We start from the raw sequence: 25,979 nt of genomic DNA on the forward strand, positions 1-25,979 counted from the left end.
TAAGCTTTTTGTTAAGCTAGGTATTAGATACAGCTATCCTCTTCATTATTTACCACTCCCCAAATCTTTGTTATTTGCAAATTTTATCAGTGATTATTTTATATTTTCTTTCAGGGCATTGATAAAAATGTTAAATAGCAAAGGGCCAGGATCCTTGGCCTCCAATCCCTGTGGGACCTAACTGGAAACCCACTCACTGAGATGATGATTCCCCATTTACAATCACGTTTTGAGACTCATCTGTTAGCCAGTTTTTAATCAATTTAATGTGTACCATTTTGATTTTATATCATTCTAATTTTTTAATCAAAATGTTGTGTGGAACCAACTCAAATGCCTTACAGATGTCTAAGTATATTAAGTCAGCACTATTGACTTTACCTATCTAAACTTAATTTAAAAAAGATAAATTGGTTTGACAGGATCTATTTTCCATAAACCCATGTTGATTTGCATTAATTTCATTACCCTCCTTTAATTCTTTATTAATCAAGTCCCGTATGGGCCTTTCCATTATCTTGTCCAGGATCGAAGTCAGGCTGACAGGTCTATAATTACCTGGGTCATCCCATTTATCCTTTTAAAACGCTGGCACATTATCATCTTTCTTCCAGTTTTCTGGGACTTCCCCAGTGCTCCAAGATTTATTGAAAATCAACATTAACGGCCCAGAGAGCTCCACAGCCAGCTCTTTTAAAACTCTCAGATGCACATCATCTGGACCTGCTGATTTAAACATGTCTAAGATCAGTAGCTTCTGTTAAACATCCTCCAGACAGATTAGTGGAATGGAAAGAGTGTTATCACCATAGGACGAGACTGTATCATCTGTTTTTCCCCCAATACAGAACAGAAATATGTATTGAATACTTCCACCTTTTCTGTATTATTATTGATAATTCTAACATTTCCACCTAGTAATGGACCAATACCACTGACAGAATTCTTTTTGTCCTGAATATATTTAAAAATACTCCTTCTTACTGTCTTTAAGTCTTCTGACCCATAGCTTTCGTCTTGTGTTCCTTTGCTTCCCTTATCAATTTTCTACAGTCCCTAATTTATTATTTATATTCATTACTATCAACTTCCCCTTGCTTCCATTTGTTATACATTTTATTTTTATTTTTTATAGCTGCCTTCACTTTACCTCTAAATCAGGTGGTTGTTTTTTAACCAGCACTGCCTTTTTTTCCTCAGTTGTGGGATTTTCTCTTTCAGGGCCTCTAGTAAGGTGTTTTAAAATGATTCCCAGTTATCACTGAAATTTTTCAAATTAAATTCTTCCTCCCAGCTCATTTGGCTCATAATTCTATTCAGCTTTGTGAAATCACGCTATTAAGTATATACATTACTGAACATTATTCTGCTTCCACGTTATAAATGTGAACCAGTCATGATCACTTGTATCTAAGCTACACTTTATTTTTAGTTCTGTAATCAGTTCCTCTTTATCAGTTAAGACAAGGTCTAATAAAAATTCCCCTGTGTTGGCTGCATTACTTTTTGAGTTAGGAAATTGTCATCTATAATGTTTAGAAATTCCAAGGATGTTTTAGTTTTAGTATTGGCAGCATGAGACCTCCAGCATATGTCTCTCAAATTGATGTTCTCGCATGATCACAAAGTTTTTTCCCGACACGTTATCAATAAGTACGTAAGGAGGTGGTCATTCTGTTTCATAGTGTAATTTGGTGGTCTGTAACAGACACCAACTAATATCCCATCTTGTGCTTTATCTGTTAGCACTCTGATCCATAAGCATTCAAGATCATTTTCTTCCAAGTTATCAGTGAGTCAAACAGGTAATGCCATTTTTCACATAGAGTGCCACTCCACCTCCTCTTTTGCCCACTTGATCCTTCCTAAATTGGTTTTAACATTCCAATCATGTTTACCATCAAACCAGGTTTTTACCAATTAGATTGAATTTATGCTAAAGAATGAGCAATTCCAATTCATTGTATTTATTACCTAGAATCCTAAGATTGGTGTATAGACAATTCAATAATTTCTTCTCTTTATGTCATTTGGTTCTTTCACTAATTTTGTTTTCAGCCTTTCTATTTTGCTCATATCTCCCCCCTTTGTTCATTCCCTTTTGCTTTTAGTTTAATCCCATTCTGAGTACTCTAGCCTGCCTGTCCTCAAGGAGATTGGTCCCCTTTCTCCTGCAGTGGAGGCCATCTAAAATATACAGCTCCCTCTACCCATAGAAGGTGGACCAATGTTCCATGAAACCCTACACCACTTACTTTGCCAGCGGTTCACTACCAGAATCATCTGTCTTTTTTCACTCATGGGACAGGAAAAATCTTGAAGCAGATTGCTTGGATATTCTTCTTCATCACATTGCTGAGTTCCCTGCAGTAATCTACTATCTGTGCGATATCTCATGACATGGTATCATTAGTATGGATCCTGGTCTGTCGACTTCAGAAGGCTATCCAATCTTAAAAGAGTGATGTCTAGTGTCTTGCCTCTGGGAAGGCAGCACACTGTTCTGTTGTCTGTCTGTCCTTTGCAGAATGTTCTTTTGGTTCTTCTGAGTATTGAATACCCAACAAGGATCATCTTTCTTCTTAGAATGGTTGGATGACAATTTTGCAGGAAGCTTGATTTTCTTACAGGTAGGGACAAACTGCCATCCACGTATGTGTCCTGTACACCTCTCCATTCCCTTGGATCTACTGGATCTTAAGATGTATCTTCCAAAGTATTTATGTTGAGGACCTGGCATCGATTTGAAACTTCTAGCTGTGTGGAATTCCTCTGGGTCCTCTTCTCTCTGGTGGTCACAGTCTGCTCATTCTAATCTGTCTCTAGCCATGTAGAATGCCACGGTGACCTCTTGCCTCTGGTGGTTATGAACCACCAGGCCTCCTCTCTGACTTCACTGAATACCCCAATTGCGTTGGGTTTGCTTGTCCTAAATGTTCTCTCATGATACATCCTCCCTTTCCTGTGGTTCTTTAGCTTTTCTTAATATTTGGACAGGATAGTGCCAACAACGTATCAGGCACTTTACAGATAGATGAAAAGACATGGCCTTTGCCCCCAAAGAGCTTGTGCTCTAGACAGACCACATACAAATGCAAGGGGGAGGAAGGCCGGCAAGAAAAAGTAGGGTGAATGTGTAGAGCAGTGTGACACTCAGACTTATTGCTTCCATGATATTATGGACATTTATATTGTGAACACTTCCCTGTGAAAGGACTAGGGCTTGTCAGAAGAGGTGTGTTTAAGGAGGACCTTGAGGAAAACCCCTCCTGCTTCATAATATAAGCTAACTTCTAACTATTGGGGTCAGGAAGGAAACCACCTCTGCAGACAGTTTATTCCTTAACCTACTGTGGGGTTTCTTACACCTTCCTGTGAAACATTCAGTGCTGTCCACTGTCAGTGATAGGATACTGGATTAGATGGACAATGGATCTTATCCAGTCTGGCAACATCTGTGTTCCTCGGAGGAACAGGCAGAGGTGTTGCCAAGCAGATCAGGTGAGGGCTCCGGGCACAAGGACTATACTTTCTTCTATGTCTCTCATATTTCATCTCTCTCCTTTAACATTTGAAACAATCTCCATAACACTTGCCCTGTGCTAGTTTCTGCCTCACCCTTTCTGCTGTGCCCACATGATTGCTCTCCTTCCCGCTCTTTCCCAGGACTTCCTACTGTGGCACTGGCCACTGCTTATCGCAGACATTTGCTGTCAAATATAAAGTGCTGAATCCCCACGCAGGAGGAGTTCAGTGTTGCTGGTTTCAATAGCACTGAACACCTTTGCAGATCCCAACGGGATGAATTCTACTGCTGCTTGTGTGAGGTCTATGTCTTTTGTACTGGGTGACACTTCATGCGTGATTAGGTGAAGGAAACTACCTGCTGCAGGAAACAGAATTTATGCTTGGCCCTGTAGCTCTTTCAGTTGGCATGTGATGCCCAAGCTTTCAAGTTGTGCTAAACAGAAAATAAAACCTCACAACAATGCCATGCATTTGGAATGCAGCACAAGCTGGAAACTTGCAGACGATCCCTGCAGGGTCTGCTCCAAAGTGCTCTCCTACCCACTGTGAATCAGACACAAAGAGGGCTGCAGAACAGACACTAAGGGTTAAATACTTCCCCATAATAATGGAAGTTCACACCTAGTGCCCCAGGCTCACAGCCATTCTAATGGGGGGCAAGTCGCAATTTTTATAACAACCATCACTGGGAATCAAACCAGGCTAAAAGTATGAGCCTCTAGAGCAGGGGTGGCCAACCTGAGCCTGAGAAGGAGTCAGAATTTACCAATGTACATTGCCAAAGAGCCACAGTAATACGTGAACAGCCCACCATCAGCTCCCTGCTCACCGGCAGCCCCACCGATCAGCGCCTCCCCCTCCCTCCCCGCACCTCCTGATCAGCTCTTTCTTGGAGTGCAGGAGGTTCGGGGGGGGGGGGGCAGGAGCGAGGGCACGGCAGGCTCAGAGGAGGGGGTGGGAAGGGGTGGAGTGGGGGCATGGCCTGTGGCAGAGCCAGGGGTTGAGCAGTGAGCACCCGCCCCCACCCCGGCACATTGGAAAGTTGGCACCTGTAGCTCCAGCCCTGGAGTCGGTGCCTAGACAAGGAGCCGCGTATCTGAAGAGCCGCATGTGGCTCCGGAGCCACAGGTTGGCCACCCCGCTCCAGAGCTTTAGCTAGGCCTACCTCCCTTAGCTGGGAGGTGTATCAGAGCTGTGGTTCTCTGGGGGTCAGAACATGGAACACACACTAACCAGTGGGTTACCCAGAGCTCCTTTTAAGTTACATGGATAATTATCTTAGTCTTGCCGTTCACTTAATTGTTTGACAAAGAGCCTTCTTCCCCCTTCCCTCCCACCTTCATAGTCTATTTTGACTGACTATGACTATTTATAGACCAAGCAGAATTGCGTTATGACCCTGACGCATGATTAATGGCTTCCAGTTTGGATGACTGATCGCCTACATCAGCTTTAATCACACTGGCTTCATTTGCTATTGAATCATCTGGAAATGGCACTTGTGGCTCACCATATAACAACATGCAACAAGACAGGCAGAAACATAAAATTCTCCACTGGTTGGCTTACCTATGTCTGAAATCTTTATTTCTGACAGACGGCAGGAAAGCAGGGAATAGAAGAAAGTATGAGGTGTTAGTGGCTGAGTTAGAAGCATTATTAGCAGTTTGAAAACTTGACAGTAACTGTACCATACAATGCAATAATAAATAAAGACTTAGCAGGCATGACACTGATATACTTTATATTGGATATTACTTGTCAGTGAGTTCACTTATGTACTGCTGCATATCACAAAGGAAGTATGATCTCACCAGCTCAGAGGTACTCATTTATGCAGGAGATGGGGCCAGGCACACTTCACACACAGACACACAGACACTCACTACATTTAATTATCTGTCATGGAATATAATGTCAGGATAGAAGCCTGTTTCTTTAGTAAGCTTTACAGCTTTTTCACTGTCGCTGATTGTGGTTCTTTCTATTTTACAAGGCAATATATCAGCAAAATTGTTCTGGCCAGCTTCTTTTATGTTCACTGCCTGAATCAGAGACACCATGGCAGAGAATTCAAGTAGGATTTTTTTTTCTTGGGCCAAATTACATACCCCATTGTAATTAGCTGGAAGCCACATTGCAGCTGCCTCTCCTCTCCAGAAAAGAGCACTGCACTCTAATAAGAGACTGTGCCGAACAGGGGGGGTATGAATCTCAAAGGAAATGCTGCTTGAGGAGGCTCTGATACAATCCATTTAGGCCAAAACAATGACTTCCTCCCCCATAGCTTTTAGTCAGCCTGCATCCGTACCCATTTCGTTTATAGCACACCAGAGTGAAGAAGTGCTTTTTTGGCCCCCGTAACCTAAGTGTTTGCACAGATAAAACAGTAATGGCTCCAGCAGAATTAACATGGGAGTAAATTAAACTTCGTGGCTCTTTGGAGAATCCAACAAGGTCACTCTTTCAAGGTTTCCAATTTGCTCTTTTGCAATCAGGGACTGTTCAACCAAACCTATACGCACAGGGTGTTTCTAACAGTGCTGAAATACAAAAAGAACTCAGGGTAGGATTTCCAAAAATGCCTAAGGAAGTGAGGCACACAACTCCCATGCAATTACCATGGGGTTTGGGCACCTATCTGCCTTAGGCTCCTTTGGAAATCACAGCCTCCACCACTAAAATAACCTTTCAGCACTGGAAGGATGCTATGCACCTTAATGTAGGCCACCATGGAATCATTCCTCAATATTTGGAGTCCCACTCCTGGTATCTTACTCAAGCTGTGGCTTGCTCAGAGAAGTGACTGTAAATATGTTATCATGGAGTTCCTTGTTTGTTGACTCTCCATAATTTCCATATTGAATGAGCTCAGGTAACATAGAAAACACCATGTCTTCTAAGTGCCAGCCCTGGGATCTCAGTCTGGATTCTTTTCTGCTTGTACATCAGCACCCATAATAAATTAGGCCCTCAGTGGCACCCAATGAACGTCTGTGGGTTTGCACAGGTGTACTGACTAGTAAACAATTCTGTTGCTGATGCGCAAGAAAAAACAGACTCTAGCACACTCTCTTTTAGAAGCGTTGATTCCTCAGGGCGAAAAGGAGTATAACGCAATGCAACCTTGGGCACTGATCCTGCAATCAGCTGCAGTTAAGTCAATTAAGGTCCTCCCATGTGAAACTCGTTGTAGGACTGGGGCCGTATTTTTGTCAGCAGACATGGCTCTAAATACAAATCTGCTGAGTAAGTAGGGACCATTTTTACAGTCATGTCTCAGGGGAGTGAGAAGTATCACACTTTTAGGCCAAATCTTGGGAGATGGCAGGCACCTGCATCTTCTGGGAGCTATGGGTGCTCAGAGCGTCTCAGAAACTGGCTCTTACAAGTATTCTGTTAATAGTGAAAAGATTAACCTATGCCCATTTCCCTTACATCCCATTGGGATGCTGTACATTATGGATGAGTTCTTGGTAGCTGTTTGTGTGTGTTGGCAGGAGGGGTTTGGTATGTTTGGGTTTCAAAAATGCAATGAATACTTTCACCAGAAGAAAAGCAGAGAAATAAGCATTTTGGAACTGCACACCAAAAGGGAAGCATTGGGCACGTAGGTACTAAAGCTGTGGAGTGCTGTTTCAGAGTGTTAAAAATAAAATCTTATAATGTAGCATCCCACAGTCTGTGACTGGGATTTGCCAGATAACAAAATGCCATTTAAAACAAAGAAAAACTGCATGGATTTCTGTCAATAGGTTAGTCAGCATAAAAAACTGTAGCAACCTGTCTTTATCCTCATGTGTGCAATGTACTGGTTAATGAGTGCTTGGACCAAAGCATATCACTGACTAGACATCTTGACACACATATCCATGTAAAACTCCCAATACAGAATTATTCCCCGAAGGACAGTTTAATCTCCAGTCGTTACAAACATGTTGTATTAGGGCCCGATCCAAAGCCCACTGAAGTCGTTGGTTAGGTTCCCATTGACTTCACTGAGTTTCAGATCAGGCTTTTAAGGCAGAGTCATTGAGCCTGATTCAGACGTCACTTACACCAGTTTAACTCTATTGACTTCCATGGAATTAATCCTGGGTAGCCACAGCATGAGATCAGAATCAGATCCACTGCCTTCAACAAGGCAGTGTGTTTGTCATGAAATGTCTGGGAGGGAAAAATATCACAGATGAGTCAACATGAATTTTGACTCAGTCACAATATATTTTATTTCATCAAAATTTATGACGCATCTGTAGTCCGTCTCATCCCCTCCTGATTTTCTTCCCTCCCCTCTTTTGTGCATGCTGCTTTGCAAACCTCCCTCTTCCTCCTGGAAGTTTTCTCTTCACTTTTCTGCAGGGGCGAGTGGCAGCACTTCATCTCCCTGCAGGGGAGATGACAGAATTTCTTCACCCAGCCCCTATCTTTCAGTGGAGAATTCGCTAGGGGTGTTTGTATGTTCGTCCCAAAAAACTCACCCGGAAGTCACAGACTCTGGGAGTTCCTTGGTGAGCTCACTGTTCTAGGTATGAATGATCCTCTGTCCTGAGTACTCATGGAGTACTCTACATATCATCATTAGTGATGTATGTCCTTCCAAGTGTAGGTTATCCCGGAGGCTGACTGTTAATTTTTAGAATTCCCACTAGTCTCTCACCAGACTAAGGAGGACACATTAACTCAGTCTGAGTTAGCTGGTAAGAAATGCGCTAGACTATGTTGGGCCCGTGACTCAATCCTGGATGAATTCACCAGGCCGCACACCTTCTTGGTGGAAGTCGAAGTCCGTGGACTTGCACCAGAGGTGAATTTGGCCCATTCTGTTCATTTGAAAAAAAGAGTTTTGGTGTCATTTTCCCTCTGGGTACATGAAATTTCTGCAGAATCAAAGGTGAACAATTATCACGGGCTGCAAGCTGCCTGGTGTACCTGAGCTCCAGTATATTGGTGACATTCCCAGAGGGAAAGATCCTTCGGATGTAGTTGAAGTCTCCAACATAAAGGCTTCCATCAGACCCGCATGTTAGGGCAACAGGAGCCAGGAGCTTGTTCCCATCTGCAAGGCCATTACAGCTCGGACAGGAAATGCTACGCCTGCGTCCATTGCCCATAATGCTTCCTATGACAGGTGGCTGCTGAGAGACAAATTGGTTTTCCCCATTTCCTTTATGCAAGATGCCTAGAAAATGATAAGAGCAGAAAGGGAGTTAAAGACAGATGGTGAAACTGAAGCACATGGAGGGCAAGTGACTTGCTCCAGGACACAGAATGAATCAATGGCAGCAGAGGAAATAGAACCTTGACATCCCAGCTTCCAGACTCATGTTGCACTACACCACAAAGAGCTCTCTCCAGAGTTGTCTCTCGTTCTCATGGGATCCTATGAAAAATGACATGTCCAGTGCCCGTGCCAGGTTGCTGTAACATCTAGAGCACAGTGTTTCTCAGCCTTTTCAGGTTGCCGCCCCTCCCCACCACTTACTCTAAAGATATATCAATGCTAACAATGATCAGCCTCTGTAATTTATTTGTGTGGGTGTTTCAAGGGGTTGGCAGAGATGACTTGAAGGGTAAGAGTGAGTGGCTAGGTTGGAGACCAAGCTTTTCTTTGCTTTAGAGTGTAATAAAATGTCCAATGCCTCACAATCCTCTGATTGCTATTCGGAGCCCTCCTGGGGGTTGCAACCATGGGTTGAGAAACACTGTGATGCCACTTGTGGAGATTGGAAGGTCAAGATAATTGTCACTAGTGAGAGAGGGTATCCACTGGGTTGTCTGCTGGCAAGGGACATTCACTTAGGAAAATCTGGGTGGAGTGTTAACTGGGGTAGGTTTCATCAGCAGGGCCCAGGGGAACTGATATGTTGTTTGTGAGAAGACCAGGAACGTTTTCATTAGTGGTGCCGTCTGAACTCTCTCCATACTCACTACAATCACACAGGATTTTTTGATGGACATCATACAATTCAATACCATTCCTTACAGGTAGCCCAAAGCTGGGGCTGCACACTTCGTAAAAATATACAACAGATTTACAGCAGCTGATTCCTTTCAGATTTGCCCACACAAAAGCTGCCACTAAATGTAGGTTACAATGAATAATTTGTGAGTAGCGTGTGCATGTGTGTGTTTTCCCTTTGGCTGAATTATTAAAGGTGAAAAGCAACAATGCATTGTACTGCTGCATCACCCTGCTCATGCCATTTGTTAAAGCCAACCCACCAGTCTGTATGTTGAGGGCATGGTGTTTGTCCAGGGACCATCCTCCAAGTTTGGAAGCGTCAATTTCATAACCCTGAAGGACTGCCGTCCTCTTCTCCCACAGGATCAGATCAGGACATGATTCATATTCATAGCCCACGGAAACTGGGAGCAAAGGGGAAAAAAAGAAGCCCATAGGTTAATAACCTCAGAAATGCACATTCAGCACACAGCTGAGAGCTTTAATTAGGTGATTAGGTGGGGGAAAGGCCATTTCTACAGGCAAGTGCCAATTCTATTTAAAATACCATCACATTAATGCAGTCTTAATATTCTCCTCTTCAAAGGCCACTCGGCATAAAAAAAGGTCAACACAGCAGTAGATGTTGGACAAATGTGCTAAATATTCAAAAGGCACCAACTCACAGACACAATTCAAAGCAATGGGTGACCCATGGGTTTAGCAAAAATGGTCCCAGAATTCCAAAATGATAGTATGTTGCTTCTGTTCATTACCTCATGTCCTAAGGCTGGCTGGCAGTGATGCAGTGGGCTGAGGCAGAGAAACATGGCCCAGCTTAGAAAACAAAACATAATCCAAGCAGGTCGAAGTCAGTAAACTCCATTAAAGTTGACAGACAGACTGGAGATTAATTTGGGGCAGGATCACTAATACAGACAAAATGGGCGAGTGTGAGTTGGTTTTCATAATGTTCAGAGAGTCTTTAGGCCTCATTGACCTCCCTTTCATTGGTGTAAATCACGAATAACTTCATTAAAGGTAATATAGTTACATCACTGTAAAATCAGTTTGAGTGAGAGGAGAATCAGGCCCATTATTTTACTGAACACCTACAAGAAGACTTCAGGTGAAACATGCTTTCCTCAAAAGCAGTAAGACCCGAACCGCAGTTCACCACTAGTACCTGAAGCAGAGCTGGGATCTTCAGTTTTACTTTGCTTAGGAGACAAGGGAAAAGCAGGATGTGGAACAATTCTTGGCAGGTACAATAAGGGTCTGATCTTGCAAGGGGCCCAGTGTCTCCTGAGAAGTGCTGAGCACTGACACTGGGAATTCTGCAGGATCAGACTGGACAGGAGAAATATGCAGTACAGGGAACAGTCTTGCATTGGCAGGGGGATGAGTTGCATTGAACAATTAAAAGGCCTTTTCCGCCTCTTTCTGCAAAGATTCTGTTTTCAGCTCTTTTGACGAAAAAATATATTTATTTATGTGTACTCAGCTAGTAATGTGGCATTTTAAACCTTTGGGCGCCTTTGGAGGTTTCCTGAATAATACAAAAAAAACCCCAAACCAGACACAGGTACAAAGTGAAGGGTGTCTTGTAGGTATCTGCCAGAAATAACTTTATTATGTAAGAGCATAAACCTTTTAGTGCCTCCTTTTCAGACCCTGCCTCTAATTTCACCCCCACTAATCAGGTAGGGAGGCAGCTAAATTCTAGCTGCAACTAACTGTGAATGTGAGATGGGGGACAGGTTGAGGCCTTCATAAAAATCTGGCCCCCACGTCACACTAGGTAGGTAATTATTTCTCTATGAATAAGGCCCTACCAAATTCATGGCCATGAAAAATGCGTCACGGACTGTGAAATCTGGTCTCCCTGGGAGGAGACCAGCGTTTCTCAAATTGGGGGTCCTGATCCAAAAAGGAGTTGCAGGGGGGTCACAAGGTTATTTAGGGGGGTCACGGTATTGCCACCCTTTCCTCTGTACTGCCTACAGAGCTGGGTGGCTGGAAAGCGGCGGCTGTTGGCCGGGTGCCCAGCTCTGAAGGCAGCCCCCGCCTGCACCAGCGCAGAAGTAAGGGTAGCAGAACCGCAACCCCCCGACAATAACCTTGTGACCCCCACAACTCCTTTTCGGGTCAAGACCTCTACGATTACAACACCGTGAAATTTCAGATTTAAATAGCTGAAATCATTAAATTTACGATTTTTAAAATCCTATGACTGTGAAACTGACCAAAATGGACCGTGAATTTGGTAGGACCCTGACTATGTGTTATCTGTACATGTTGCTCCATCCAGAGCATCACCTATGCAGTGTTACAGGGTCTCATAAGCCTCAGCAGGCCATGTCAACCAGCCTCTCCCAAGGAAGCTTAGCCTCATGTATAAGTGGGAATAAGAGACTCACTCTCTCTCTGCAGACTGAGACAAAGAGCCCCCTGCTGTCCTCCTGAGAGGCATATCTCCACTCAGGCTACAGGGGAGCAAAGAGGAGTCTAGTTGTAGGGCTGTAGTTATCCCTGAATTGCTCCAAGGGCAACAAGGAGGAGCAGGATCAGGGGTGGATGTCTGTTGTTTTAAAACAACAGTGGAGACACGGAGGCAGGGGGGCTCTTCATCATGCTGTTGCCATTGCCAAGGCCTGATCTACTCCGCCTGGTTGAACTCTATTTCAGAGCTGTGAGCTAAGGACCATGGCTCCTTTAAAGATTCCTCTGGCTGACTGTCGATCAGACAGGGAGCAACCAGCTGCGGCACAGAGCAGCCACTATGCATGCTCAGTGCCCCCCCGCCCCCACTCCGATATCCTTTCTACTGCAACGATTGACAGACATGGCATTTGGTCTGGGTGGGCTCTGTGATGTCCGTGAAAAGGGGAAGGAGCTGTAGCCATACAAGTGTTACATGGGCAGCACAGAGGAAGCTTCCTCCTTCTGTACGACTTCAACTTCTTCAGCTGCAGTGTTAAGGAAAAGTTAGCACATGTGACTCCATTTTGGTTTGGGGCCCACCATTGTCTAAAAGCAAGCACATCATACACCAGGAGGAGTGATCCTTAGATACTGAATCCCTGTGAAAATCCTCCTCCTTGTCTCCAGCCTGCCTTGACTCCCAGTATCTGTTTTTTGTCAGTCTCTAACACCCCATCTCTTGGCCTTTGATGTGAGGTCTCCCAAACTGATAATAAAAGTTACTGATGCATGGCTGTAGGACCATGCTGTGTAATTAACATACTGGTTTAGCACGAGGAATGCACCAAGCAGGGATAGGTGGTAGATAAGAAAAGGGTTTGTTTATTGGTTAAGGTTTCCGATGCATGAGGGCAACATGCTTTGCTAAAAAGTATATAACCTTTGTATAATCTGTATTCAGGGTCCCCTCCTGGCTAGCAGGGGGGCACCACGCTTGAGCGTAATAAACTTAGTGTCTTTTGGGAACTCTGCAGTTGTGGACTTTGTTTATGTGCCTCAGCCTAGATTCGAACTGTGCATGACCTATCAGGTATAATTCGCAACATTGGTGTGCGTGACCTATCAGGTATAATTCGCAGCATTGGTGTGCGTGTCCAACCAGGTGTAATTCATAGCATTTGTGTGCGTGTCCTACCAGGTGTAATTCACAGCATTTGTGTGCGTGTCCTACCAGGTGTAATTCGCAGCAGTTGTGTGCGTGTCCTACCAGGTGTAATTCGCAACAGTTGTGTGCGTGTCCTCTCAGGTGTAATTCGTAACAGTTTTAGCGACCACGAAGGGACTCTAGGCTCGCCCCAACAAGCAAGACTACACTCCTCCTCTTGGCAGCTCCAGCCGGCACAGGGTGAGTTCACCTTTGAGAACTCCGAGGGGGGGGGGGGTGTGAGCCGTCGCTTAGGCAATAAGGTGGCACATTTGGTGTCCTTTTGGTAGCCCATTATGGGTTCTGGGCAGAGTGTAAGTAAGGGGACCCCTTTGGCTGAAATTCTCGAGAATTGGGGGAATATTTCTGGTACCCATGGGTTAGGTAAAAAAAAAAAAAGCTGTAATCTTGTGCAAGGTTGAGTGGCCAGCACTAACAACTCAAACACCTTTTGACTGGCCACCGGATGGTTCCTTTGCTGGGGAAAAATTAACAGCACTTAGGAAAAGGATGGAAGACAAAGCTCCAGCCCAAATGGATTATTGGTATGTATGGAACAACTGGGCTTATGCGCATGCGAAAGGACGTCCTCTTTCCTCCTCCTTTTCTTATTCATCTCAGGGGTCTCCAGCCCCGCTCTGTGCTATGCCTGCTTCTGTCCCTCCTCCAGCTTACCCTCGGCTTTCTGACTTATGCCCGTCACCTCCTTGCTTGCCAATTAGCCGTGCTTTCTGTCCAGGTGACAAGCCTCATGGGGGGAGGACTCGGGTAGCCCTTGTAAGTGAAAATATTTAAGAAAAAAGACCAGGAGGGCTGGGGTCTAGTTAAGCAGCCTTGTTAATTTGTTAGTGAAACAAAGCTGGTGCTCATGGAAAGAACAGTTCAGAGAGAAAAACAGGATCGGGCCCAAGCGGGCAGGCAACAGATAGAGAGACTGGAAAACACGTTGGAAACTTGGAGGTCATAGTGGAAAAAGAGGAGTAAATAATTACAGGAATGGAAAACGTAAATCCCGGAATAATACTTGGAATGGTAAAATCTAAGTTAATTAGGTGTCGTTTTGGGAAATAAGCAAGTGATTTAAGAAAGGAAAGTAAGAAGTTAACTCTGTAGTTGCTGGAAAGAATTAAGCAGTTGAACTTTGTGAAATACTGGAAAGAAAAAGAATTCTTGGCTTTTTTGCAGCCATTTTGGAAAAAATGGGCCCTTTTCCAAAGAAATGCAATTATACAGTGCTACTTAATTAATATCTTATTAGGCTCCAAAGGGCTACAATAGGTGGTGTCTTCCTTTTCAGGTCACTGTGTGTTTGACAGCAGGAGTTAAAAGTAAAAGGCAATCAAAAGTCTGGTAAAGTTTATTGTGCCCTTTTTAAAGTAAGAATCTTTAACCTGTGGATCCAAAAGCAAGCTGGAAAGCATTTGTTTTAATGTAAATTACCTAACTGATAAGGTAGAGGCCACTGAAACCTGGGCTGCCTATAAAACAAATACAAGAAAATATGGGTAATTCCTCTGTTTTGCCTGCAATTAACAAGGGTATTTGTATAAAAAGGAAATATTTTAAACAATGACTGACTGCCCAAAAGGAGTATATCTGTGGGTTTTTTTGCCTTTCAGAAAATCAGAGAAAACTGATGCCAGCTGAAAAGCAATTCAACATCTCATGAATTTACTGGCACAATAGGAATTCTGTTCTGTGTTCCATGTCCTATCTTGTGGTGTTTGTCTTGTGGCCAGAATTGCTGTGTTTAATTTTTCATAGGACAGTTTAGTTTAAAACTAAATAGAAGGGTTAAATCAAAATGCAGATACTTGTTTTATTCAACTTGGAATACAAAGTGTTTGGATAATATCAAAAAATACGATATACTAAAGTTTAATACATTTGCTTAAGTAAAAAAAAAAATTTCATTGGCCAGATCTTTTAATTGAAAAAAATTGTTGTTAAAATTTGCACACCAACAGTCTTTGGAAGCAAGAACATGAAAGGTTAACCCACTCCCCATATTATACATGAGATCCTTCTGACTACCTCACATTTCTAGCCAGAGGGCTGGGGAGGGAGGAAAGCTATTGGACACCAGAGGTTGTACCAAGTGGACTCCTCAAAAGTGGGTGTGCTTGTCCTGGCTTGTTGCTCCAAAGCTCTGTAATAAAGTCATTTTCCTGGAAGGGTGTATGTGGCATACATTAAACAATAAGACTAAAGTGCTGTATAATGGGCAATGTACATGTGTTCCTTTTTAAACAAAGGTGTATGAGTAAAAAGTGAAAGTTTCCTTTGCAAGTTAATAAAAGCCAAGAAGGGGAAAAGAAATAAAATGGAGGAAGAGCTAATTCAACGCTGCAGCTGGCAGGCTCGGTCCAAAGATAAGACACTGGCCTGCCCAAGGATACTACTCACAGCTAGGATTTGGCTAATAGCCAAGAAAGAGGGGGGCTTGAATGTGCCCAAGCAGCTGTGAGATCTGCAACACACTGCCAGACATTAATGAAATGTGTTAGGTCTCTGTATTTACAGGTAAAAGAAGTCTTGCTTCAAGAATCCTGAGCAAACGTGCCATTTGTTAAAACCAGGTGACTGGGTCTAAATAAAGGTCCATCAACAAAAGACTACTCTGGCCCCATGCTGGAAAGGCCCTTATTAAGTCCTGCTAACTACCAACACTGCTGTGAAGTGCCAAGGAGTGACTGCCTGGACCCATGCTTCTTACTGCAAAAAGACCCCTCCACCTTGAGATGACTTCACTTCGACTACTGATCAGCCTGTCCCTCCTGGGTTTTTTTTTCTTTCCTCCTTTTGAACAGCAGAAAAAAAAACAAGGTGAAGTGCTAGTAACCTCTCCCTTGTCCACTGACAAAGCTAACCTGCATTCAGTATTTGCTAAAGAAACCAAAGCACTACAGGATGACGTGCTAGTAACCTCTCCCCTGTATAATGCAAAACCATGACTGTTCCAAGAAAAAAGGAAAAACGCCTGCTCTGCTAAAACCACCAAAATCCAAGGATTCCTAACTGCAAAAGACACTGAGAATTGGCCTTAATGGCAAAAACGGAGCATTGTACGTTGGCAGGGAGGAAGTTGCGGGATGTATTCTTGGGAATGTGAAGTGGTGGGGTGGGTTTATTCCAGAGGCTGGAACCTGTGCTTGTAGGCAAGTATAAATACCAAAAACGCCTTACAGCCACGAACATTACTCCCACCATCTGCCACCACTCCTTTGCAGGTAAAGGTTCCTGGATCCATTATAGCTACGTTAAGTTGGTGCTGGGACCCCCACCTGACCCTGACAAGCCATTGGACGAGCCACTTCACGAATGAACACCACAACCAACCCATGGACTAAACTTTCCAGCTACTGGGACCTTCACAGCCCACCAGGACTTTTTGTGTTCCTGTTTATTGGTATTGCATTGAGGGTAGTGTTTTTTGTATGATATAAAGGAGGATGCCGACATTGGTATGGTTTGCCTGCGGGGTTCCTCTCCCTATTCCCAAGTCCAGTACAAGGATGGGAGGGCAATAGCTTCTTAAATTTAACCCGCGCTATCAAACAGGGTGTAAATCGAATGCAGTGTTGGATTTGTATTCAGACCCCCACATATTTTGGTCAGGGGGTCCCGTTGGTAGGGGTACCTATCCCCCTTAATCAAACACTCCAAACTAAGCTATGGGCAGACACTACATTTAACTGGAATGTTACAATCCAAATATGGTCTATTGATATGGTGGCCCAGAGTAATTACGCTTTATGTGTGTCACGACGTAAGGGCATAGAAAATACAGTTTTTGTAGGGAATTTTGTGGGGTGCAAGAACACCACCCAAATCAGCTCTGGTGCGGGAGGCCCCTCTACCTACTCCAGGACCCCGTGGCCGGTCCCCGAGGGGTCTGGCTGGTATTGGTTATGCAATCACACAGCCTATAAGGTTCTCCCAGCAGGATGGTGTGGTCCATGTACCTTAGGGGCTATAGTACCCGCCGTGACAGTACACCAGAACCTGACCCGGGGAGAGATCCGCAATCTAGTATGGAGGGACCGACGAAGTATTCCTTTAAACCCCCTTTCTCAACGGCCCAAAGGCTTTCACTCCTTTGTGCGTTGGTTTCTGCCATGGTTGGGAGTAAGCGAGCTGGAAAAAGCTATAGTTAACATTTCAGCTGCTTTGGAACTAATGGCAAATGCTACTGCAGATGCTCTCTCTGCCCTTCAAATTGAAGTCACCCAGCTATCCCAAACGACATTGCAAAACCGCCTAGCCCTGGATTATCTCCTTGTAAATCAGGGCGGGGTTTGAGCTCTGGTCAACTCAAGCTGTTGTGTATTTGTAAATCAGCACCATAGGGTGGAAACTAACATCCACATCCTCAAGCAACAGGCAGCCCTATTCCACCACATCAGCCTCGACACTACCAGCGCCGAATTCCAGGAGGTCTGGGACTGGCTCGCCTCATGGCTACCGGATGTGGGGACTTGGGGACGGCGGATTTTGTATTTACTTTTTTTGACTGTTATTGTTTTTGCGTTATTTTTGTATGCCTACAATGCTGCAGTATCTGCTGTCAGCAGTTGCTAACCCTGCAGCGCGGTTACTCAGCCCTGATAAAGCTTACTGACGTACAAAAAAAAAAGGGAGGACTGTTAAGGAAAAGTTAGCACATGTGACTCCATTTTGGTTTGGGGCCCACCATTGTCTAAAAGCAAGCACATCATACACCAGGAGGAGTGATCCTGAATCCCTGTGAAAATCCTCCTCCTTGTCTCCAGCCTGCCTTGACTCCCAGTATCTGTTTTTTGTCAGTCTCTAACACCCCATCTCTTGGCCTTTGATGTGAGGTCTCCCATCCTGATAATAAAAGTTACTGATGCATGGCTTTAGGACCATGCTGTGTAATTAACATACTGGTTTAGCGGGAGGAATGCACCAAGCAGGTATAGGTGGTAGATAAGAAAAGGGTTTGTTTATTGGTTAAGGTTTCCGATGCACGAGGGCAACATATTTTGCTAAAAAGGATATAACCTTTGTATAATCTGTATTCAGGGTCCCCTCCTGGCTACCAGGGGGGCACCATGCTCGAGCGTAATAAACTTAGTGTCTTTTGGGAACTCTGCGGTTGTGGACTTTATGTGCCTCAGCCTAGATTCGAACTGTGCGTGACCTATCAGGTATAATTCGCAGCATTGGTGTGCGTGTCCAACCAGGTGTAATTCGCAGCATTTGTGTGCGTGTCCTACCAGGTATAATTCGCAGCATTTGTGTGCGTGTCCTACCAGGTGTAATTTGTAACAGCAGAGCCAGCTGGCTACAAACCACGGTTGGTGCTGGGTTCAAGAGCTGGTGCAAAGAACACACAGAGCCCGATTCTCCATTGCTTCATACCTTGTGTAATTGTTTTACAGACGTAGAGGATCACACAATGTGCAGGGCAATGGAGAATCAGGCCCACAACGGTTATGCTGGGATGACATTCTGGAAAAGGCAGTGAAGGGAAGAAAACATAAGAGCAGGATATTCTAGGATAAGGTTTGTATACTGCCACTTAACAACTTCCTACATGCAAGATGGAAAGAGAGGAATGTGTTCTGAGCTTACCAAAGGCTTCTGACAGTCCGTACACTTTCTGGCTGTAGACATCCGTCTTGTCCCAGATGAAATAATAGGAGAGGTCCGGGGCAGCTGCAAACCACTTTCTAAAGAGGCGTCCTTCTACAGCAACCATAAGGTGGACTTTCATGAGGTTGAAGGGGATGGTGGGATGAGTCATGCTGATCCTTAAGACTGACTTATAGCCAGCCGTGCGGCTGCTCAGGTAGCTCAGCTTTAGTTTGCTGCCAGCAATGTTAATCTCCTCTTGCAGGGCCTGAGGAAAAATAGCCAGGTGGTGTTAAATCACCACTGAGCAGACACTAAAGGCAGCAAAGTTGCAGTTAATCAGACTCTTACGTCATTAGCAAAGCTCTCTGAGAAGTTTCTAAACCATTTACGAGGCATCAACTATAAAATATTCACGATGTACCGGGTTATTCGTGGAGGCCAAGGAATGTCTCTCTGGGTGATTTCTGCAGGCGGTGGGGTGGGAAAGGAGGCTTAAAAATGCTTACAATGGGATCCAAGCAGAAAAAGGCTCCAGCCATCTGTAACCAAGATGCCCTGAGCTAGGGCCGGCTCCAGTTTTTTTGCTGCCCCAAGTGGCGAAGGGAAAAAAAAAACAAAACCAAGCCTGGTTGAGCTGCTGCCGAAGTACCGCTGAAGAGGAAGAGAGGGACTGCAGGGCCCGCCACCGAATTGCTGCTGAAGACCCGGACGTGCCGCCCCTTTCTATTGGCCACCCCAGGCATCTGCTTCCTTCGCTGGTGCCTGGAGCCGGCCCTGCCCCCAGCCAATGCTCCCCTTTCTCCGCTTTGCCCCTATATCTTGCTGCGTTCTGTTGGTGGCAATCTTCATCTCCTAGACTCTTTGTGAGACACTGAGCCTTATTTGTCCCTGTATCCCTCCTCCTGCTGCTAGTTCACCCGGTTCCTGCCCATCCTCTCCCACCCTGCTCCTGTCCCCTCTCTCCCCAGCTCGAGCCTCACCTCTTGCCAATGTCCCGCCATCTCTGCTCCTTTCTTCCCCTCTTGCCCTTTGTCTTCCTTCTGCTTCTATCCTTCCTCATTCCTGCCCCTGTTCTCTCCTCCTAACTCCTGCTCCTACCCCCCCTCCCTTGAGCTCTCCTCTCACCTTATTCCTTGTCCCTTTGGATTACAGGCTTCCTGCTTCCTCCTCCTCCTCCATGCTGTCTGGGCACCAGCAGGGGGAGCACTGAAAGCCCAGGAGAGAAGGTTTTCCTCCTCTCAGTCCCAGTGCCCAGTACTACTGCAGTCCCGGCCAAATGGGACAAGAAACTGCAGAAAAAGTCTTGCTCAGCCCTAGCTGCCCTGGGGACTGTGCGTGCTCAGTACCAATGGAATCTTCAGAGAATTTGGCTGCTAAACTCTCACTAGTCTCTACAGAGCATACATGAACTGAGATTTTTGGGAGGGTAAAAACTTGGCTAGTTTAGGGCAGATTTTCTGGGGATGACAAAAGGCACATCCTCGAAATTAGGGTGGGCATCCTGCCAAATTTCCAGATCCTGCTCCAAAACACAAAGGTGCAAGAGCTTCTCAGTGAAATGGCTGTACGATTTTTTTTTTTTAACGTGGGCACAACAATGTATTTTCCCCCAGCCTTGTTCTTGGAAAAGGCCGAACCATTTAACTGGAACTTCCCTCCAAAAATCCAGTCTCAGACAGATAGCCGGCATAGCAAATGTATTAGCAACTGAAAACAGAGTCTTGTCACGGAAAGTGTTGGGCAATGTGAACTACAGGCTTTGCTGCCTACAACAATACTTCTAGCACTTGCACAGCACCTGGGATATTCAAGGATCTGAAAAAATGCTTTATAAATAAAAACCAGTCTTCAGAAGATCCCTACCCATTTTACTGATAGGGAAAGTGAAAGACAGAGGAGTTGAAAGGATTTGCTAAAGGTACATAGTCAATGGCAGAGCCAAGAATAGACCACAGGAGTCTGAAATTCTTTTCAGTGCACTGCTCTAACCACTAGACTTGACCGCTGTTTGTTAGAGCTTTACACAGCCTCAGTTGTGCTGGAATGCCCCTCGCATATGGGCTTTAGTTATAAATAACCACCAATCTGGGAAATGAAGCTCCTAAGAGCAGCTGTTTTGGGCTATTATCGAAGACCTAATACTTTTTCAAGTGATAACTCACAACCTCTGAGCACAGCAGCACTTGACAAACTTATGCATCACGGAAGTTAAAGTACTGTTGCACCACGTCCATAAATATTTACTTTATCTAATGCAGCCTTTTCAATTTACATACCTATGCACTTACGAGGGTGAAAAATGGCAGATCTGGGAAAACCCAGGAATTTTAAGATAGATTTTGCAAGTTTAGCAACAAGCTATGCTGGCAGCAGGCTCAGTCAGAGACCAGCAGTACAAAGAAGGTGGTCCCTTTCATCCAATCTGTCTTCACATACAACCCCTATAGGAAAATACCAGCTAGAAATAATTGCCACCGAGGTATTGTTTTGCAGCGTCTGGTTCAATTCGGTGTATGAAATGTTTACTTCTCTCTGCCACAATTGACTTCTCTCTGTCCCTATTGACTACCATTTCAGACAAGGAGTCAACTGAGTAGTAAATACACATCAAACAAATGCCAAGAATATATTTAAAAGGATCCTGCCTCAAGAGGTGGTTCAAATCTTAAGGATCACAAGATCTTCCAAAATGGTTGCATATTGTGCTTTGCTGCATTTCATGAGCAATACTGTCCTGGTGATGCATACCCACAGAAAAATGGCATTCCAGGCATCCTGCTTCCTCCATCACACACCTACTCCACTGAGCGAGGAAACTATTACTCTGTCCAATTTCTTCAGCATGACACACATAATACTCTGACCCAAAAACTGATGAGAAACAAAGACATCTGAATAGTGTCAATATGCCTTTTGGATGACAGATTAAAGTAAGGTCCTGACTGCTTGGGAATTAGCCCTGATGTCCCAGCAGAAATTTAACTTAAGAAATTACCATTCTGGTTACCTAAATTCCCCTTTCAGTTGCACGACTCTGTTATTCTGTTCTGTACATTTAAATAGCTTCAACACTGTACTCCAGAGATTGCTGCATTTCTGAGAAAGAGCTCTGGCATTTCAGACCACTGAGTACTTTGGAATCCTCTGTAAATGTATTATGACTCTGCTTTGCAATATAATAAGCATTCCTATATCCCTCAAGGAATAAATGTGATTATGTCCATTGTATCTAACATTTCTCTATTGAAAAGTGTGTCTAATAGAATGCAATGGTAGAATTTCAAGCACTTTTCCACTGGGGAGTTTTTATACTATATGTTACACAATGTGGGATTATGCAGATGAAGGCAAAATTCGTATTGAGTTCAATGGGGCCAGGATTTCACCCCAACAATATTTTCTTCAGGTTTGAAGGTTGAAAGTTATGTTCCCAAACTTTGGGCAAGTTCAATTCCAAAATTCTGCCCCAAAGCAGAACAGTAGCATTAAGCATTTTAGCAGTGGGTGCTGAAATGTACCCTGAAGGTCTGTTACATCCGAAAATGTGTCCCAAGGCCACCCTGTTCCTGTAGATGGGAGGTGTGGACAAAGCAGAGCCAGTGCAGTTTTTGCTGCTGGTGAATAAGCACTTCATTATCTACCGGTCAGAGATTAACAAAACCAAGCATTATGGCCTTGCGTCTATTTTTGATTTTAAAAAGTATGTAAATGTATTGTGTAAATTAGGCAAGGACTCTAGGCTTCTGGAAAGCTGTGAAGCCCAAATCAGTGTCACAAAACGTTTTAACAAGTACAGAAACAGACTAGGATGCACACTCCTGGATGCGCATAGCTCCACATGCACTGCTCCACTTGACTGCCTGGAGCAAATGTTTCACTTTAGAAAGAAAATTCATACCTGGATTTCTGGAACAATGGGGCCTTTCTCCGAACAGGAACTTGCAAATGCTGTCAGGGGGGACGGGGAGACCACGGGGTTGGGGCGGGCAAAGTTGCTGAGATCACAGCTTGGAATCTCATTCTCTTCATGCCTCATGACTATGGTTTCCATTACAAAAAAGCGATCCCAGGGCAGCCAGAGCGTGTGTTCCTGAGTGATGAAGGGAGCCCGCTCAAAGTGTAAGATAATGGAAATCCCACCATTAGTGACGAGATCAAAGCTGTTTTTAAGAGACAAAGCAGAAATAAAAATAAAACAAATGATACTTGGCATGTCTAGAGCCTTCCAAACAGGAACCTCACTGTGCAAATATTAAAGGATTAACCCTCACAAAACCCCCTTGAGCTAGAAGTATTATCACTCCTATTTTACAGATGGAAAAACTGAGGCACAATGAGGTTAAATGACTTGGACAAAGTCATACTGTAAGTAAGTGGCAAAGACAAGAATAGAACCCCTGGGTCTTGACATTCAGTCAAGAAATATAGTTATTAAAGCACACTATCTTCTTTTTAAAAGACAAAGTTTATGTTTGTGATTGTTTCCTGAGTTACTGGACCTCAAAGGTTTTATTTACTATTTCTAAAAACATGTTTACGATCCAATATCAGGCACAGATTGCATGGACTTGCACATTTAAATAAACTATCTGGAAAGCAGTTTCTCCTTCACTTACCTGCCCAGACTTCAGGTCTGGGTTATGTTTTCCCTGCAGCCACTGCTGATCTCACTAACATACTGTTTTATGTATTAGCGACAGCCTCACCCACTAGGGCAGGGAGAACATGGATCAACAAAGAAATCATTTTGGGACAGGTGAGTGGATGGAGAAGGAGCTGATTTTACAATAACTGGGTTTAAAATGTAATGGTCTGATTTTCAGAGGAGCTAGATGCCCACGGCTCCCACGAAGGGGAGCTCAACACCTCTGAAAATCAGACCCTGCATGGATTTGGAATTTTTATCCCTAAATATGGACCCTGTGCTGTACAAACACAGAAAAAAAAGATGGTCCTTGCTCCAAAAAGCTCATAATCCAAACTGCCCTTGCTTTGCTTCTTTGTAATTTATAGCGAAGGCATGGAAGTGTTTCAGTTTGATTTTTTCCCTTGCTTGTTTTTTACATTAGAACTTCACATCTGAAACAGAAGATTTATGGAAGTTTTATGAAATGTTGTAGAAGTAATGACATGATGACATCACAAGAGCTAAGAAAGTGAAAGTAGAGTAATTGAAATGGAAAGGGGTTTTAGTAAGACTTTAAAGCCATTGGGGTTTTTGTTTCTTTGTTTCAACATCTATTTAACTTCAATGCCTAAATAACATTTTGGATAAAGGAAGTCTTTGTTAGATAACACCCGTGCATCTTCAATTAAGGTTTAGGCTCTGAGTTAAGATGATATTTAAGCATGTTCATAACTTTTAGCATGTGAATAAACCCACTGATTTCAATAGTACTACTCAAATGCTTTGAGGTAAGCACATGATTAAGTACCATCCTGAATACCTTAAGGGCTTGTCTACGCTACTGCTTAAATCAATGTAACTTACGTTGCTCAGGGGTGTGAACCCCCCCGCAAGTGACATAAGTTACATCGACTTAAAGCGGTGTCTACACTGTGCTATGTTGGCGGAAGACACTCTTCCACTAACACTGCTTCTGCCTCTCATTGAGGTGTAGTAATTGCATCGATGGAAGACAGCGCGTCTTCACTAGACTGCTACATCAGCACAGATGCATCGGTGCAGCTGTGCCGATGTAGCACGGCAGTGAAGACAAGCCCTAAAGTGCCCTGAGACCCCCAATAAATCCTCAGGCAAAACCAAGAAAGTCCAGATTTGGTGCAGGTGATATTTCTAAAGAGAGAGAGAGAGAAAAAAAAAAAGCAGGAAAACCCCTTTTTTTAATTAATTAAAAAACTTTCCAACCTTCTTCACAGATCACAGAGAAGCAAAAAAGAGCTCAGTGACATTTTAAAAAAACTCTTAGCAGGTCACCGTAACAATTCGTTTTTCCATCCACGATCATCATTTGGATGTCTCTTAAACGCTGCTTAGTGAATGTAGTTATGAAAAAAAAGTTATTCAAGTCCACAGGGCATGGGGAGAGCATTTTAAAACCTCCAGACTTGTAAGGTGTTTATTCTGTACCTCAAGTGGGGGCGTCAACTTCCCAGACCTATGTAACTTGGCTTTTAAAAGCCTAATGGGTAACTCATGCCCTGGCTTGCCAGTTAGTTGAACAGCATTTGTGCTTTGATGAGGACATTTTTAACAGTCAATTAGCATTTGGCAAGCCTTGCTACTAGAAGGGAAAAGCTCACTTCACACAAGGCTGAGCACTAAAGAGGGCGAAAGAAGGAAGGGATAAATGTAAAAAAAATTATGTTCAACAACTGTTGGAAAACTAGGAATGGTTTATTTATAGAAACGCCTCTGCTTCTGTCATTGGTGAGTGGAGCTGCTAGGAGCCCTGGGCTCTAATGAGCTTTGGTCAGGCATGTTAGCCTGCAGGGAAAAAAAGCTTGCTTCTCCTGTGGACGCGAAACCCAAGCCAGAAGGGAAGGCATCGATCTAATGTCAGACTCAAGCAGCTGTGAAAACACAGAGGCTTGCATTGTACGGCAAGAGACACAGTCACTCATCAGCTACTGTTTCTTGAGTTACGTGGCTTAGCCTTGAAGGGTATGAATATAGAGCATTTTGGAGCCTGTGGCAGCAAACCTCTCAGCTTGGGATGATAGAGTTGGGTAGCGGGGCTCGCACTAGTGTTCTAAAAATAGCTGTGTAGACAGCGATTTTAAGTTGCAGCTCAGGCTCTGATGCTTGGGAAGGGAGGCGGGCTGGAAGGCTTGCTCCCACAGGCTCCAAAATGCTATGTAGACATACCCCAAGTTGCCTAGATTAAAAAAAAAAACCCACAGCAGTGAAATAAAAATTAGTATAATCAAAATTCTCTTCAGGATGAGAGCCCTAAATAACGCTTTCAGGTGGGCTGCTGATCTCAGGGATGGGGGGGTGCGACACAGAGGCTCCCTGGCAAAGTGTCCCCTGATCTTTGCAAACAAGTCTCACCTCAGACCCGACAAACTCACTGCACCTAACACATGCGTTGTGGGATACTTATCCATAAAGAGAAAAGGAGTCTTGTGGCACCTTAGAGACTAACCAATTTATTTGAGCATAAGCTTTCGTGAGCTACAGCTCACTTCATCGGATGCATACTGTATGCATACAGTATGCATCCGATGATCACGAAAGCTTATGCTCAAATAAATTGGTTAGTCTCTAAGGTGCCACAAGTACTCCTTTTCTTTTTGAGAATACAGACTAACATG

At 44.0% G+C, this 25,979-nt stretch overlaps 1 protein-coding gene across 1 annotated transcript in view; it reads right to left on the reverse strand.

Annotated features, from left to right (window-relative positions):
- Positions 1 to 25,979, reverse strand: part of TENM4 (teneurin transmembrane protein 4) — a 248,881-nt gene that overhangs the window by 62,316 nt on the left and 160,586 nt on the right. The window contains exons 15-18 of the mRNA XM_078852201.1: positions 22,600 to 22,861; positions 18,699 to 18,966; positions 9,754 to 9,897; positions 8,461 to 8,710 (exon numbers count right to left, since the gene is read on the reverse strand). Coding sequence (XP_078708327.1) covers positions 8,461 to 8,710; positions 9,754 to 9,897; positions 18,699 to 18,966; positions 22,600 to 22,861 — 924 coding nt within the window. The remainder of the gene's footprint in view (positions 1 to 8,460; positions 8,711 to 9,753; positions 9,898 to 18,698; positions 18,967 to 22,599; positions 22,862 to 25,979) is intronic.

This window comes from Lepidochelys kempii, chromosome 1 (assembly GCF_965140285.1).
Source record: "Lepidochelys kempii isolate rLepKem1 chromosome 1, rLepKem1.hap1, whole genome shotgun sequence".
Lineage (NCBI taxonomy): Eukaryota > Metazoa > Chordata > Testudines > Cheloniidae > Lepidochelys > Lepidochelys kempii.